The following is an 18,202-nucleotide window of genomic DNA, read 5'->3' as shown; positions in this document are numbered from 1 at the left end:
CCACGGTTGGCTTCGGCTGCAGCAGCTGTTCCTACTGACCTATTTAGTTTTTTTTTGTTGTTGTTGTTGTTTTTTAAAGTTTACTCCTGAATGTGACAAATTTAAACTCCTTAGATAATGTTGACAACATCTGAGTCGTTTTGGAGAAGGGCGCAGAATGAGCATCAACTTTTGGAAAGATCAAAAAACACAAACTGCGTAAATGCTTGAGAGAGCCTTAGAGTCATCGTTAATTTAAATAGAAATCCTTCTGGAGAGAAGAAGCCAATAACTCTGTTAATTTCAAATTTATAATGTGTTTTTAGTTTAGAAGCAGCAGGAAACGTCTTGCAAATAATGCGGGACAGTGTATCACAATGGCTCAGGTACGCAGTGAATTGTTTATTAGGCTCTAAGATGTTTTGTGACATTATCCTGGACGTAATTCTGTCCTTTTACACCACAACAATAAATATCCTTATTGGGCCACCATGAAGCGTACAGACTCCACCGTCGAGTTAATATTTTGTAGCACATTTGAAGAGGAGAACCAGACACACAGCAGTGCGGCTTCATGACTCAGCCCAGTGCAGTTAAAGTTAACTAACTTGTGTGATAAGGTCCAGGCCTGCTCGCTTTTCATCTAATGTTGGTGTAAATTCTGCCAGAGTAGTAAGGCCGTATGAAGAAATGTAAACAAATCGAGGATCAAAACAAAAAGATTCAGCTCGGTCTAAAAGGTCTCGTATAGGCCTAATTAATCCCCTCCAAATCTACAAAAGGAGAACACATTCCGAAAGGAATCACAATTTTAAATTTAGCAGGTCAAACGCAAAAGACAACATTCAATTTTGAGGCTACTGCACAACGCCAAGGGTTGAAACCTAGTCTGCAGTTTGACCCCCTTTTTCGGTTTAAAGTCTCTAAAGAAATGTGCATTTTTGTCGTGAATTTCTTTCCAATAACACACCTGCGTACGTCTTACCTTGTTAAATCGGTGGCAACAACAAAGCAAATTCGATGGAAGCAAACCCAAAGGGACTGACACAACATGCACTCTGTCCTATGGCAGATCCTCGATGGCTTCATCTCCACAGCGCAGACGCCAGGACGAGAAGTAAATCATTCACTTGATTGCATTCGTTCTCTGAAGTTCAGAAACTAAACAGAATTAAAAAACAAAACAAAACTCAAAAAACACGTAGTGATTGCCTTCAAAAATCCACTGCTGCAGCAGCCGTCCTTTGTTCCCTGTGGTGTGGGCCTGCTGTCCTGACCGGCTGGTGGTCGCTAGGTGGCGCTCTTGCTCCACCAAAAAGCCTCCAGGTTTCCCAACTTGACCGCGCTGACGTCACGTCAGTCTGGAGCATCAAGGCCACTTCCACGCCGCTATTGGTCTGAAAATCACATGACATGTCTCCCAGCATCCATAATTATGTTACTGATATTTTTGCACCCCCTTCCAAAAGATGTCAGCATCCTACTGTCCTTATTCTCCTGGAGAAACACCGTAGTTCAGACTAGTGGAACACACCAAACGATTACTGTGTTGCCAAATACAAAAATGTCATGTCCGAATAACATAGCGCCCGGTAACTTCCTGATGGATTCCTTAATGGGAGGATCATCTTCCTTCAGGGGTGAGGGTTATTCCAGCAACCCCGGAATGTACATCCACTCAGCTGCAGAGTACGGATATTCAATGATGAGAAACATTGGGAAGGTTGGACCATCTCCACTCTCCAAAAGAGACGAGGTTCCGAGCGCTGTGCCGCTCAGCGGCTTCCAGGATGCGCCCTACCTGTCAGCACAGCTGGCCACATGGACCCCAGGCTCCAAAACCAGTAGGGACGTACAACCTGTTGCCCAGTGTTTACAACCCTGCTCGTTTCCAGCGAGCAACGTCAAAGAGGAGGCGTTTTGTTGCCTCTATCAGGATGGCAGCAATAAGGGAAAACAGACAACAGAGTCAACCACTTACATCCGGCTTGGGGACAATAGCTGCCGGCCTGAGCAAACTGCCGCCTCGTCCAGCGGCTGTTTCCAGGTGTACAACGGAGAGAGGCCGCAGCAGGACGACGAGCAGTTCCCCTCCGGCTTCTCTCTGACCCACTTGGCGACATCTGTTGAGTCAGCATCAGAATCGACAATAAGTTGCAGCAAATCGGCGCAGGAGACAGCGAGAGGGCTTTCAAAGACAGATTCAGAGAGTCAGAGCAGGAAGGAAGAGAAGGCCAAGAGTGACAGCTGTTCAGATAACTCGGACGAGGAATTAAAAGGTAGACAACTGCTATACCCCCGCCCCCCCACTTCCTGATGTAGGCCTACACACACACACACACAAACATACTTACAGTTAATTTGTAGAAACCTTTTCCAGATTGTTACGCACGTGCATGAATTGTGTCAGTGTTGTGTGCGCACGCTGCGTTGCGTCATGGCCCAGCAGTGCAGACGTGTGTTTGATAACAGTCATATGGGCTGTATGGGCATTTGACAGCCTCGCTAGCAGGGGTTATGGTGCCCGTGGCATTTAACACCTTTCCATTAATGTGAGAATGTGAGATGGGCAGTTATCATTGAAATAAACACGCTCACACACACGCACACACACACACACACTCGTTCTCTCTCTCTTATGTGGGTCATTTATATTGTGAGACGTAACTATTTTTAACAGCACCGTTTTACACCTTAAAATTCTGGTATTAAGCCAAATTAAAATTCTGCGGCTTTGCTCCACAGCTGAAAGCTTTGGATCTTTGTGCTCCGGCTTATTAAAATAAAATAAAAACCTCAGTGTTCTCAGTGCAACATATGAGGGACGCTTTGTCATTTGTCATAAATACATTTGCATTTCTTGGCGTCGATGCTGCTATGTTTCTGGATAATTCAGCCTTTTTACTTCATAATTATTTAAAGTGAAGGTTCACGCCCGAGCAACTATTCTTTTAATTTTCCTTTTCCTCCGTGCTAACAGCAGCAGTCTGATGCGGATCAACCGGGTTGTGGTTTTTTTTTCCCCCATTGAATAAAACCACGGATATGCAAAACAAGTAGGCTAAATTATCAATTTTATTAAACGGCTACGATCGGTTGATATTTTAAACTTTTAAACATATTATTATTATCGTTGTTGTTATTATCTTAATTCTAATTAGTCTCAGTTTGCTGTTATTTATGGATTTAGCGAACAGCGTTAAACACGACGACCAACAAGCTCCACTCAGTTTATTTTAATTTAATTGAAGGAGGCAATAGGATCGTCTTTTTGAGTGTGTTTATGTGTATATGGGTGTGTGTTTCGTACGTGTGTGTCCTGTTAATCCCATATTACTGAATTAAATGTTTTGGTAATGATTAAATGCGGGCCACACAATGAGTGTTCACATTAGGGTAATTATTACTGTAACCTGCCTGTCGTTTGTGTGTGTGTGTGTGTGTGTGTGTTTCTGTATTTCTGTGTACCAGAGGCGTTATTCCCCAGAGTCCTCAACCTAATCAAGGAATTAACTGAACGTGCAGCAGGGTGATTTTCCCTGCTATCAGAGACGAGCCTTCTTTCTTTGTCTGTTTTAATTATTTATTTATTTTTATTTCTAAATATGCTGTTATGTTGCAGAGACTTCATTTTGTTTTTGGGATGATTTTTTTTTTCATTTGGCTCTAATGTGCAAAGGTAATAAAATTTTATGGGAGTCTGAGGTCCAACATAGACAAAGGAAGTGCTTATACCCTAGTTTGATTTGATCTAATTATAGCTGTACATCACACACAAAAGCAATTTGCAAGCAGTGGGAGATGTAGCAAAAGGTGGTGTGTTCAGTAGCTCAGGCGAGAATCGCGGAGAGTCCACACCCAGGTAAAGCTGCTCTCTTCTAAACTCCTCTTTTGGGTCCAGATGAATGGTACTGAATGTGTATTTGAGATATGGGCGTGTACGGAACATCCAGTGTTTTGATTGAGCTTACAAAGCTGCATGTGATCTCTGCACAAGATTTCTGCCCGTTTTTTTTGCCCACAGTTGCTTATTGTTGTATCGCTGTCTCTCCCGTAGATGATTTATCCGCGGGAAAGACAACGGGAAGCTGGTTAAAAGCCAAAAGTGGAAGGAAGAAGCGGTGTCCCTACACAAAGCACCAGACGCTGGAGCTGGAGAAGGAGTTCTTGTTCAACATGTATCTGTCTCGGGAGCGCCGCCTGGAGATCAGCCGGAGTATCAACCTGACCGACAGACAGGTCAAGATCTGGTTCCAAAACAGACGCATGAAGCTCAAGAAGCTCAACAGGGAAAGCCGAGAAAGGGAGCAGAGCTCAGTTTATAACTATTCCTGAAGATTTTTTTTTACCTACACATATATTCACACACACACACACACACACACACACACACACACACACTCACAGACACACACACACACTCACACACTCACATGCATATGCACAGACATGACAGGCACAGATAAAGACATAGCATGTACGTGTCTTCTTATAATGCATTCAGCTATCATTTATCAGTTTTCTTTTTACACACACACACACACACACACACACACACACAGTCACACTCACGGCGTGCCTTCCTATATGAACTATAAAGGGCTGCGACCTGCAGCCTAGACTGCCTTGAGTTCCAGGTGAACACTTCTGCAGAACTGGAACAGTGCGGTCTTATTGTCTTACGGTGATGATGATTATAATATGAACCAAACGAAAGGAGGAGGCGATTTCGAGCAGCCTATAAATAACTCGTGGCATGCAAGCAGTTTCACTTTGCTGAGCTATGATGAATGTTTTGCCACTTGTGCCGCTTCTTCGTTGGTGTCTGTTGCTGTGACACATTCGTGCAGTGTAATGAGCATGCACAAGACGATATGAAGCTATGTCACGGCAAACGAATCCAAAACAATAAAAGGAGGGGGAAACGGAAAGGTATTACCAACTTTGTCCTTCCCCTGGTATAGCGGTGCAAATGAGAGGGAGGGAGAGACACTGCGGATGAGAGAGGGAGATCATGGCACTTTTAATAGAAGTGAGAGACCATAACGTTGATTTAAATATTATCCAGGTGACCACAGTAAGTCAAGGTCATAAAATTCTAATGTCAGGTTCGCCCTGGAAAGCGTTGGGGGTGGATTTTATGATCTGCAAATATAATGTGCTGCAGCAGTAAAGATGCGTTTAAAGGTGTGTGTGTGTGTGGAGGAGGGCTAATCCACACAGCAGAGACTGCAATGTGCACGATCCAGCCGCGGCGCTGGGCTGGAGGGAGCAGCCGCCTCCACCCGGGATAATGGGGAGCTTCATGGCAGCGGTAGATAAGAAAGATGGTGGATAAAAGGGACAGCGACCTCGACGGCTGCGGGAACAATAATAACAAGCATCATGGGAAACACGTGGATAACTAAACGCACCGGGAAGGCGTCTACAGGATGCAGCTGAAGGTAGGACTCATATTTTACGTAATATTTTGATTTCCCGTTTTGGAAAGTATGCCACATCTGTCAGTGGAGCCCGCCTGACAGCTCGTGGCACGCATGGTGCACGCCTGCACATGTCGATATGTTTATATGAAGCTGGGGATATCAATCAACGTACTCCTGCTTTCTGTTCTCTTTATAAGATGCTGGTTGCTGGATATTTTTTTGCATTATGTTTATGGATGCTTAGCTGTGACTGATTTTTTATTTTTTTATTTTTTTTTCGAGTTTTCTTATTTTGGAGAAGCTGAATAAACGGCCGTGCTGTTGGAATCAGAACAATAGCATTAAAACTGACAGCCTTTTTTCCCCCCTGAGTAAACAAGTCAAGACATGCTTTGCTGTTTAAGTTGTCTACACTACAAGGCAGCGTTGAGAAAGTAGCTTGGTTGCAGCCCTAGCAGACCATAGTGTGTTTTATTGTGTTGGTACTCGCCTTTTCCTCTCTGTGGTGGATAGTGTTAATCCTCACTTGGCTTTTGCATGCATTGTCCTTTCCATGGATTTTAACCCCTTTTGCGCGAAGCTGAAGCGTGGTTTAGGTAGTTTCATGTTGTTGGGGTTGGCTTCCTGGCTCGGCAACAAGAAACTGCCTTGATTACGTCAGTTCGTCTTCATCAAGGGCACAATTTCCGCTGAATTACCCCCTATAGTCACCCAGGTCCCCGCAAATGGCATTGTAAATGAACTGAGCTGCAATGCCTTGGACAGAGACGTTTTCTTTCTTTGCTGTTATTTTGTGGCGGGCTGTAAAATCTTCTGAGGCTTTCAGAAGGAGAATAGGTTGTAAACAACATGGGGTAAAGTTTTAGACTGCGTTGTGCTGCATCTGTCAGCTGCTTCATGATGATCTCTGGGGATAGGTGGAGAAACTGATAGAGCTCACATGTTGGACTCAGTAATTGATCTGGCTGATGAATCTGGGTGTGGAACAGGAAATGGATGCGTATTGACGTTTCCATGATCTTATGTGAGCTTCACTTCTTTAATGTTTTATTCCAAAGTCCAATTTCCAACTCGCAATTTTGCATTTTTTTTCTCCGTGAGGTAGCCTGTAATTAAAATATATATGATGCTATATGAAGTGAAATAATTCCTACTTTGAAAGTTATCCACAAAGTTAAGCGCTGACACTCATCTTTCACTTGGAAGTCACATTTTCTCATTCAGATTTCTTTTTTGTATTTTCAATTTCTTTATTTTTTTTCCAGTGCTTTTGTGCAATACGCGGCTTGACTCGTTCATGTCATACTTTACTTTGTTCATAATTTTGTTTTTTGCTGCACAGTTTGAAGTTAAGCTTTTGTTTTGTTTTGTTTTTTCCCCCGGCCCGTTAACGAGTTCGGGATTCTCGTGTATCTTAAATTAATTTCTTATAATGTACTGTTCTTATCAGCTAAAACCCAACATCTGAAGACTACAGATTCTACTACTTTTCTACTTTTCTACACTACTTTTACAGATAAAAACTAAAAACTTATATTTTCTTAAGATTCAGCCTACAAAACCCTCACTATGAAATGATATTATAGACCAATAGTACTGAATTATTTGAGTAACTGCTGGCACATATGGGCTAATTTATTTAGCTATTATATCACTGACAAACATCCACTGACCTCCAGTTTATGTCGAACTTTAAGTGTGACCTAATTTATTGATCCGTATGATTAGCAACATTATTGGTGAATAATATTTTTTAAGCATGGGTGAAATGAACCAAATAAAAGGAAACTAAAAGTCTGCAGGGGCGCGATGATCTTATCTAAAAGGAACTCAACAACTTATTTATGGAACAGCAGTCAGCATCTTTCCTGCAAAATACTCTAATGTTTATACTGGTCACTATTTCCCCCCGTCCCCCCCGTCCCCCGCGTCCCCCCCATCCCTCCCATCCCTTTGGCGGTGGTGCAACTGGAAGAGACAGTCTGGAATCCAAAGTCACTTTCATTCAGCTCAGTGAATGAGTGTCTCCCTTGGAATGCATCACTGACAAAGACTTTACAGCGCTGGAAACAGCCCCGAGAGCTGCACAGATTCACCCTAAAACCATATACACATAAAGCAATTTATTTCACTTTGTAGTTGCGCACAGGAACTGAAGGCTTTAGACAGCCACTTCCTTGGGACAGCTCAAGATGTGTTACTGCCACCGGCATGATCAGACATGAAACAAATATGTTAACGGACTTTTTTCCCCTCCTGCTTATTTTAACATATATCATCTCAGCCTACTGAAATTATTTAATGTATTTTTTATAATATTTTTATTTTTTAAGGTGGTAGACGATTAGACGAGGGGCATTAACATTTCTAAAAATTAAAAACAAAAACAAAATTCAACCAAATAAAACTGACGGAATGTGGGTTTCTTTTTGTTTTGTTTTGTTTGTTTGTTTTTGTTTGTTTGTTTGTTTTGTTTTTCAAATAAAATTTGGGATTTTTTTTTTTTAATAGGCTGGCAATCAGCTGAGCTATGCATACAGAAACACAGTCATGCATTCCGATTATTTTTTAATTCAAGCGATCGTGATCGCTGTCCCGCAGAAATTACTTCGACATCTGAAGATCTGTTTCTGCAGGGCCAGAATGCAACCTGTGTATCACTGCGGCAGGCCTGGTCAGCATGAGAAGAGGTTATCTGTATCGGTCAGCAATGGGTCTCTGAAGTTGATATGCTTTAAGGGATTTTTATCAGGTGTTTTGTGAAAGAAATAATCCTTTCGAAAGCGTCTTTAAGGTATATTTATCGTAAAGAAGGGTGTTTGGCCTCTCTGTGTGCGCAGCGGTTATCCTGGATGCAGAACACTGTAATACAGTTTGGATTGTACGGATAATTTTGTGGCCTTTGAGCTGAACACACACTGTAACTCTTGATCGTGCGGCGCTTTCTCTGCAGCACATCTGACCTTATAAATAACGAGTGATATTTGGTTCTTCCGTATGAAAGCGCGCATAACACGATCCAAATGTTGCCACGAGATGAACTACAAATTGGCTTAAAATGCACTGTGTTTATGTCTGTGTGTGTGTGTGTTTATGTCTGTGTGTGTGTGTGAGAGAGAGAGAGAGGCCTGCTTGATGTGGAAGTGCATGAGGAAAAAGTGCTGTTTGTTTGTTGTGGCTACTCCTTGAAGAACATCCACATTTGATATCTCCACTATGGAAAGATGTCATAACACAGAACCCAGCAAATGCGATCGTACGTGTGTAATAAGGGAAAAGTCGTGTCACAACGCATAGCTTGAATCCTTCGCTCATTATTCATCCACCCAGCGATGACACAAATTGCTTGCGCTGATGGACGTGAAAACAAAGTTGAGATTTCCTTGACAATGAAGATGATTCATTTTTATCTTATCGTGCTCGGAAGATTATTCGGGTTTGATAATCAGCCTGTCGGGCTCCGTCCCTGTTCGATTTATGATTATAAGGATGGAAATAAAGTCATCTGCGGCCTGTCATAATCTGCCAGTCATTCATTTATGCTGTTCTTTGTACTTGCCTGAAGATTTCGCTCTTTTGTTTGTGTTGTTTTAAACTGAAGCTGTCAGGCTCAGTTGTTGCCTGTCTTTGCACCGTTACACTAAAACTTGCACTTACGTGAAACACTTTAACCAAACTGATCCGTAGGTACTGGATTTCAGACGTGGGCCTGTGAACAATATATTTTTTTTAACGGTTTAACATTAAGTGTCTCTGCACTGCTGCGGCGCCAACACACCCAAACTGTGACTCACTGTGATGTTTTTTTGTCTTTTTCCTCATGCCGCAGTATAGCTTCCTGATGCGTATTTGTTAATTTTTTTTATGACTGGAAAACTTAATTGTGTAATTGAGAAATATCAGATGCAGACGTGTACTGGGGCATCAGTTTCAAGCATTGTTGTACTGATTGACTAGATCGTCGACAAATCCAGTTAATCGCTGAATTATGCTTGGATGAAAACACAAAATAGACTCCATATAATCTCAAAGAGTCTAAGGATGCAGGATCTCGTATGTTGCACAGACTGTAAAGCCTTCAGAGGTAACTTTGTGATTTTGGGCTGTAGGTCTTTAAATGAAGTAGACTTGACTATAGACGAACAACGAGCTCATCCAAAAGCAAGTAACCCACCGGTTTCATATCATTTGTCTCCCTCTAAACCTTTGCGCACAGCTTTTCTTATCATTTTCTACGATTTATTCTCATATATTATTGATACTCTCTCATATAAGTTGAAAACAAAACTCACACCCCGCTATGTTCTCGTGTTCTTCTTTTTCTTCTGGGTAAAATGTTCGAGAAGAAGTGAAAATATGACACATAGGCAAAGGCCTAGCGGTGCAACAGAGAGGCATTTGTTCGGCAGCATAATCTTAAAATGGTCCAGTTGGAACTGCAGATGTGTTAATGAAGAAAAGGAGTGAAAGCGAAATAACAACAACAGCAAATGAATATTTAATGAAATGATCTTTTATTATTATTATTATTAATATTACTGTGGCACAACAAACATGTGTCAACAAATTAAAGCGATACATCTGGGGGAAAAAAAACAACTTCTCTGTAATGAACACACACACACACACACATTCACACTCATTAGCACACACATACACACACAAATATAGGCGTAGCTGCACGCTCACATCCAAAACAGTAGGCCTACAGAGGATTATTCACTGGATTACATTAGACATTGATACAAGCCATAATGTATTTCTATGGTCATATGTTATGGTAATAAATGACCACTGAGCGCTGTTTCATTCTGCTTTACTGGCAGCGGTAGAATAAACGGACAAAGACCTTCAACCTGCAGAAAACACACAACTTTTAAAAAGGATTTAATTTAAGATCTGACGGATTTAGCAAATGTCTTTATTTCTCTGAACATGTGGGGAAATATTTGACTCGCCACAGACTTGCGCATTCATCAGCACACACCAGGACACCGCTCGGCCGGGTTAAGGTCTGGCGTCTGGCCTTTTAAATTTCATGGTTGAATCTGAACTCAGCAGCCATGACAAACATCGCGCTTCTTAACGCCTGTGTCGATTACATTTAGTTTTACGTCTTGAAACCCAAATATTGCATATACATCAGTTTATTTCGAGTATGTGGATTTATTTTCACCAAAATTTGAATTTAGCCTGGGCTCATTTTGATCATTGTAGCTTGTCAGTCACAAATATCTGCTTTACAAATCTCAGTATTTTTACACGCCATCACCCGTAAACCGGGATTTATTTTGAAATTTGTCTTTTTTTTGTCTTTCTCAGGTTGAAACTGTCATGTTGTAGCCTATTTGGCAGTTTATGGAGCACGGTGCAGCCAATCTGAGTTAATTTCAGCATAAGTGCGGTTTGTTGGGCTGCAACACTATAATTTCACTTTTGCACACCAGGACTGTCAGATCTACAGCACAGCCTTATATTTAGCTATTCGCCTCGAGGTTTGCAGTAACTCAGTTCAATTAGATTTTTTCCCCCCCTTTTCAAACCACTGGTCCACAGTTAAGACGAGAAGAAAAATAAAACATTTCAAACATCAAAACAGCAACCACGTACCATCATCACGCATGGCCTAGCCCACAAAATAAGTAGCCTGCAACACACCACACACACCAAAAGCATGGACAAAACATACATGCAAGCATACAAGGTTAATTCTCATGACAAATACACTCGTCAACATCACCGTTTTACTCAAAAATGTACAAATATAGGCCGACTCCTCCACCAAAGTCACCACATGATACAAATGTAACGTGTGCAGCTTTTGAGATTTGCTACTGCACCAGCTATGCTGTCCTCTATCTCATCCAACCTGCAACTGTGTGCTGAACATTAAGTATTTATGTCACAATTATTCTAAGTTGTGCTCCCGGTGACTCTGCTGACTTCTCCGGTTACTCCTGCTTCATCCTTTAATGTATTATTTTCTGCGTCGCTGCAACCCTGCAGAAGAGTTGAGGGTTGTTTCACAGCCTGCTAACTGACAAGCTACGGTGGCACACTGCAAGGCAAATCAGGGACCTCTTAGCATTAGATGCAACAGTAACATTATCCATGTTATGAAAGCTTTCATCTAGTTAGTCCTTTAACGAACCTTTTTACCTCCTGTGCGCTGCAGCCTCCTCTTTCCTGTCTTCGGCTTCTGGTTGATAGGAACTGTTTCACATGCACACACTGCGGGTGGTTTTATGCGAGGAACTCGGATGCAGTCTTATTAACGACACGTTTATGAACAATCAAATGGTCCTCGTTAAAATTTATTGATGGGCATAAAATCATGAACGGTCACTAGCCGAATATAGCCCGCTGGAGTGGGCTGCTTGTCAAGAATCTGAATCCCCTCCTCTCCTATCTCGGCAGATCCCATTTAGGAAATGTTTGGTCTGTGGTGCCCTCGTTAAAAGAGTGCGAACTTTATTGTTGGTGTATCCTGCATCCCGTATTTTGATTCCCTCTCTCCTCTAAGTCTGTATGGAGCTACTGTGGAGGCTTCTCACTCTCTGCTCAGAAACAAACAGTACTCAACAGGAAGTTATAAACCCTCCACTTCATCAAATGTGCTGCTGGTTTGATAAAGATAAAAGGCATGAGCTATTCAATAAACTCTTTAATGGTGCAATACTATCCATGGCAATAATATGGGGTTACGGTAGATTTTGCCCGACAGAGATTGATTACACCATCAAATAGTGCCTTGCTCGGTTTCAGACGTAATGTGCGCAGGTCTGTACTGCGACCATAGAAAGATCCACTAAAGCGCTACAAATGCACATTTTCCTGATAAAGAAACGTGGCTGTTGACTTTACCTCTATTACGTCCCGGTAAGAGAGCAAAAGAGCACATTCTTTAATCCGATTTATGTGTATTGGTATCCCAGGATAAGTGGCGCATTGATCCACTGTACAATTTTTGCGGGGGTAAATATAATCACGTGTCGGCGAGGCAGCCAATAGCAGCCAGGGAAGCGTTGAGAAATAATTACCTGCCTTGATTGTTCTATGGCTAGATAAAAAAGTACACATACACTCCATATAATAATCGGATGCATGTAAAAGAGTCGGGGAGGCTTCGACATGTCGACCACGGGTCCCATAAGTAATTATTATGTGGACTCCTTGATCAACCATGAAAACGAGGATGTCCTTGCTGCAACTCGGTTCTCGGCTCCCGGTTCGCACCCAGCCGGCCCTCGACCGACGTCCCTAGTACCGGAGTGTGCTGACTATCCTTCCTGCAGCTTCGCACCCAAGGCACCCGTCTTCTCCACCTCCTGGGCCCCTGTGCACTCCCAGTCATCAGTGGGTTACCATCCATACAGTCACCAACCTCACTTAGGCACAGACTCGAGGTACATGCGGTCATGGCTGGAGCCGATATCAGGCGCCGTGCCTTTCCATGGCTATCCGGGGAACAGCAGGCACTATGGGCTGAAGCCCGACGCGTTTCAGGAGCACAGAGCCGGGGAGTGTCTCGGCTCCAGCGGACGGACCTACGCGGATTATCTGTATTGCTCTTCCACTGACGTGCGAGACAAGGCGCACCAGAATATCCCCTCTCCCGAGTCGGAGCTCTTGGCTTCAGGGAAACATAAAGACGAGAAGCCGGAGCTAGATCCGAGTAAGTTCAAGCTCCTACAGTCTTTTACAACCGTGTGGGAGTTTTGGTTTGGGATTGTATTCAACTGCTTTAGCTCAGAGGCGTTTTAACGTCCTGCTTAATGTGAAATTATAAGATGTTTCATCCTCCCTTTTCGGCCCAGCTCTGAATCGCCTCTGCTAGAGGGAAACCTTTAGGAACTATAAAAGACAAACGCTACTAGGCTAATACTGGGGCTATAAAACCAGACGGGGTTGTAAACATGGACTCAAACCTACAGGAAGACGTTGAATTTGTAAGGGTGTTGCACAACGGTAAAAACACACAAATATTTCTATATAAGTGAACAACCTGAACCGACATGTATAAATCAAAATTCATCGCTACATGCTTTAAGATGCATTTTTAAGACCACGTTTGGTTCCCGTGCCTTTACATATGGCACATGAACAAACCCTGCAGCTGCCTCTCAGACCTGTTTTTTATTTTTATTATTTATCTTTTTAAAATGCAGGTCCATCCTGTGGAAGAAAGTTATATTTTGGCTCTATTTGATCCCCAGTGGCAAAATGCATTATTCAGCCGTATGATAAATAGAAGATGATATGCATATAGTTATATGCTAGTTATGAAAACGTGCTCTCCTCCTCGGGTCCAAAACAAATTCACATGACTCTTCCAGCCAGCTTGAGGAATGTAGGGACATACTGGAGGACTTTCACCACGGTCCTGTAAAGGCTTGAACCACGGGCCATTTTATGGGCCAATAAAGTGAATAAGCGCATTGAGTATTTTACGACGGCGTTACTCACAAGTTAAGGGGACAAGGAAGCAAATCAGTGTAGGGTTAGATAGACAGAGGCTGAGAATCTTTCCTCAAAATGTTTACTGTCGCCACAGATTTAATGGTAAACACTAAACTTGCATGATTCGACGTGGATTTCATTTGAAATCCTCCTGACGAGCCCACATAATTGCTGTAAATTGATAGGCATGTTTTCAAAATGCTGAACACGTAGTGTATGTGATAAGTGATTTGTCACTGCTTCACTTCTGCAAATGTCTCACAGTGTCGCTTCCTTTTATATTATGTCCTTATTATGATTATTGTTTCTACTTGCAGATAACCCAGTGGCAAATTGGATACATGCCCGCTCTACAAGGAAGAAGCGATGCCCTTACACAAAGTACCAGACTCTCGAACTGGAAAAGGAGTTTTTGTTCAATATGTACCTAACTAGAGACCGCCGATTCGAGGTCGCTAGGGTACTGAATCTGACCGAGAGGCAGGTCAAAATCTGGTTTCAGAATCGGCGCATGAAGATGAAGAAAATGAACAAAGAAAAGACCGACAGCAAAGAGCAGTAATGTGGACTGCAGTCAGAAAACTACTATAATAACCACTAGTCACATGGACAGCACAGATGTACCAAAAGTCACGATGAAACTTCCCCTCTCCTCCTCTTCGTCATATTTATCACTTTGTTGGATTTTGTATTAACGTTAACCTCGAGACTGTTCAATGCTGATTGCTATTTTCCAGCGCACATTTTATGCGTCAAACGTTAAAGGGAAAAAAAAAAAACTTTTAAGGAGATAATAACATTCTGCTTTAACTTCGAAATACTTTTTTTTTTTTTTTTTTTTTGTATGAGAAATTATACACGTGCTGTTTGGACACGTTAAACCTGTCTGAAGAAAGAGAATACTTGAATTCATTTGAATTTCACAAATCCATAATTTATGATGTGAATGTTTTTTTTTCTTTTCATGTTTATTTCCTTTCTACGCTGTTGTGCAGGTGCAGTATTTTGTACAGAAACAACATCTGCGGTCGAACTTACATGTCTTGTATTTTTTGTGATAGTTGTTGCTGTATTTGTGCATTTCTTTTGACTGTAGCCTACTAGTTTAACTGTAGAGTGTAGATATAGATCTCTGCAAATATAAACATAATCACTGACTGTTTGTTTTCTGTATTCATTGTGGCTCACTGTGGATATCGTGTTTGTTACCAAACCCGTTGAAGTGTTTGAGTGTGTGGCTGCAGAGAGGGCCTAGCAAGCAGAAGCTAGTCTGTTTTGTTTATTGTTTAAAATCAGAGCTACCAAATCACTATGGGCTAAGCTAGAAGCTGTAAACAGATTGGTGTTTTCCAAATAATTACTCCTACATAGTTAGTCGTCTAATATGTTTGGGCCGGCGAGCGCCCCTTCAAGTACAGCTAAGGCCCAAGATGAGCTCTGACACTGCAAATAATGTGGCGAGGTCAAAAGACTTAGCAGTGCACTTTCGCTCGACGGCCTTGTTTCAATTTTCCTTTGCACTGGAATCTTAATTAGTCGTCTTTAAGTCTCAGCCACGTAGCCTATATTTACAAATCTGCGGGTATTTAACGATAAATGCGTACGCGTCAAATAAACACGTAAATATTCCCGTGTGGTCTGTTGGAAAAAGCAAATAATCCACCACGCTGTTGTGTTTACGGTTTTACTAATATGAGCTACAGTACTGTCCATTTACACCACAGACGAAACATTATTAAAACTAAAAATAAATGAGCGAAGCATATTTATTTAATCAGTCCACGTCCTGTACATATTGAAGCTTTCCAAAAAAATATTTCTGCAAATGTCACATTTACAGAAACGTATGCATGCGTCAGTATTAATCGCTGCTACGAGGTGTTTTTCTTTCTTTCTAAATGAATTACCTTCTAAATAATGACTGTAGGCCCCTGCGTTCGTCAGGCTCAGAGGCGGTCAGAAAATCTGACACCAAATTTAAACATCTGAGTTTCAAGTGAGAGACGATTTCCCATGTCTCGCATTTGTTTCCTGGGATAGACCTAAATTGCCTTTTTGTGGTGGCAAACAATACGGACAGGATGCTGTAATTTAAAAGCCCAATCCAGTGCATTTCCGCTCAGCTCGGACAAAAATGCCAGTTTTACAGCCCCTGTTGGAGCTCGGCTGTTTGTCTCAAATGCAGACGAACAAAGCAAACTCGACTAACTGGCTAGACGTCTGGGCTAAATTACTTTATGGTTTTAATGGACGGTGGTGCTGGACTCGTTCAAAGGAGTCATGCGCACCGTGCAGGGGCCTTTTGCCTGATGGGCTTGCAGCAACCCACCCTCCCCCCGCACTTCATCACATGAGTGGTCTATTAGCCTACAGTTAGATGGGAAAACGTCAATAGTTATTGTGCATAAATATGAGTGCTGCAGAGCTCTGTTATCTCCTATGTGACAGCAGGTAGCGGCCATGACAGGAAAAATCTGAGCACAAGAACTGTTTCTGCTGTGCTGTGAGACAAAGGAGACTGGTGGCGCGTAGGCACAGACGTGTCAAACACTAAACAACCACTTTAATTCTTCTGTATTTAAAGAAAAAGGACGGAACACATACGAGGTTTGGACAAATGGGGACACCCTCGCTGTCCACATCACATTTGTCTCTGATTGGTGGATTCGGTCAGGTTTAGGGACACATCTCGACGCTAGATGACGCTGTTGGTCCATGTTTAGTGCAGGGTCCTGCGTGCTGAAGGGCTCTTTTACAGCTCTGTGGCTTGGCTGAAAAATGAAGAGTAACCTATCGATGACAAAATGACAGATATGGTCACCCACCGCATTTTGTGTAATAGGCCGCAGAGCAGCTCTGGGGAATGCGAGCTGGTTGTTGTGTTGGGCACTGAATGTGTGCGTAAACAGGATTTAATAAACAAAAATCCATTTTGATCTTTTTAATTTTATTATTATTATTATTTATATACGTCTGTCTTGTGGTGAATATTTTTGCTTTGCTTTTTTTTGGTCATTTTCTCCTTTTAAAACACTTCTGTCAAATGTCCCTGCATTTATAAGTTAAATACCGCACATGTGCCCACCTTTAAAAACAGGGTCGTTTTGGGTATGCAGGTGATAAATGCCAACAACCTCTGCGTTTAGTTTGGATAATAACGCATTATTATCAGAAATAAAAGTCTTCTTTTTGTATTTGTTATTTTTATTTTCCATGATGTAAATTAAAAAGAGAAAACACGTCAAATAATAGCTGGCGTAAATAAACAACAACAACAAAAAACAAAACATAATTAATGTAACAGACCAAAGCAATATTTAGATATACAGACTGCTTTAATACAATTTGTAATTAATGGCATCAGTAACATCAACACCATGAATAACAACAGAAACAACAGCAACATTACACAACAACAAAGAATAATAACAATAATACTAATAATAGTTTCATGAATTTAATTAAAAACCTTCTCATTACATCCTCAGACGTCTGTACCAGCATAGTCCCCAAGAAGTGTGCAACAATGATTGGCAATATGCATATTTATAGAGTGTGAAAGGTCCATAAATTCGCCCAGTGTGCCTTTCATATTTTACGATGATGTGTATAAAACGTCAGTAGCCCCACAAAAACCACGCTGGCATATTTGGAGAGAGAAGGCACACAACTATTGAGCTGGGAACAGTGCGGGTGCTCATTGTAGCTAAACATCCCGATGTAAAATTTTATGAACTCCTCCATGTGTGAGATTTACAGCTTATCCTCGTCGGTTTTACGGGGTCAGTAAGTGGCACCTAGTATTCACAGGTCGTGTTTATATTTGCTTGAGTCGTTGTTTTACAGCGCTCGGTGCAAGTGGTGTCGCTCTGGCCTTTACGCGATTATTACAGAGGAGGATGTTTTGTCTTATTTAATTTGTCGGTCTGTTTGTCGTTTTTTTTTCTTTTTTTTCTCCCCCTGCCTTGCTTTTGTATTTTGTGAGTGGCGTTTTATATAACGTTTTAGCTTTCTGGAACATCCCAGACGCTGCGTTGACCTCCTGGAGCCCATAAAAGGTCAACTTTTTTCCCATATAAATTAGTGATCAACCTCCAGTGGGGTCTGAGAGGGCAGACAGAAACCCGCACCAGTTTTATCCGTTTCCTAAGAGGAAACCTTCCATGCTTTCTGCAACTCGTAACCTTCACGCGAAGACAACAAGCTAAACTATAAATCCAGATTGTCAGAGAAATGTACCATGTGTCACAGTCTGCACTGATCAGCTTATAACAAAGCTTTTGTGGTAAACATATCGCTGATCATATTTAAAGCCTCTTGGGTTGTTGGTTATGATT

General features: G+C 41.9%; 2 protein-coding genes across 2 annotated transcripts; both read left to right on the top strand.

Annotated features, from left to right (window-relative positions):
* Window positions 1-1,543: 1,543 nt before the first annotated feature.
* Window positions 1,544-4,333, top strand: hoxc10a (homeobox C10a). Its single transcript, XM_046396224.1, has 2 exons — window positions 1,544-2,258; window positions 4,037-4,333. The coding sequence occupies exons 1-2, from the start codon at window positions 1,544-1,546 to the stop codon at window positions 4,312-4,314; spliced, it is 993 nt and encodes a 330-aa protein (XP_046252180.1). The 3' UTR covers window positions 4,315-4,333.
* A 7,786-nt stretch (window positions 4,334-12,119) lies between these two features.
* On the top strand, window positions 12,120-15,023 carry hoxc9a (homeobox C9a). The gene is made up of 2 exons (XM_046396227.1): window positions 12,120-13,080; window positions 14,183-15,023. Exons 1-2 carry the CDS (start codon window positions 12,537-12,539, stop codon window positions 14,425-14,427), a joined length of 789 nt encoding a protein of 262 aa, XP_046252183.1. The 5' UTR covers window positions 12,120-12,536; the 3' UTR covers window positions 14,428-15,023.
* Window positions 15,024-18,202: the final 3,179 nt, after the last annotated feature.

This window comes from Scatophagus argus, chromosome 8 (genome assembly GCF_020382885.2).
Source record: "Scatophagus argus isolate fScaArg1 chromosome 8, fScaArg1.pri, whole genome shotgun sequence".
Classification (NCBI taxonomy): Eukaryota; Metazoa; Chordata; class Actinopteri; family Scatophagidae; genus Scatophagus; species Scatophagus argus.
This window is presented reverse-complemented; position numbering and strand designations above follow the sequence as displayed.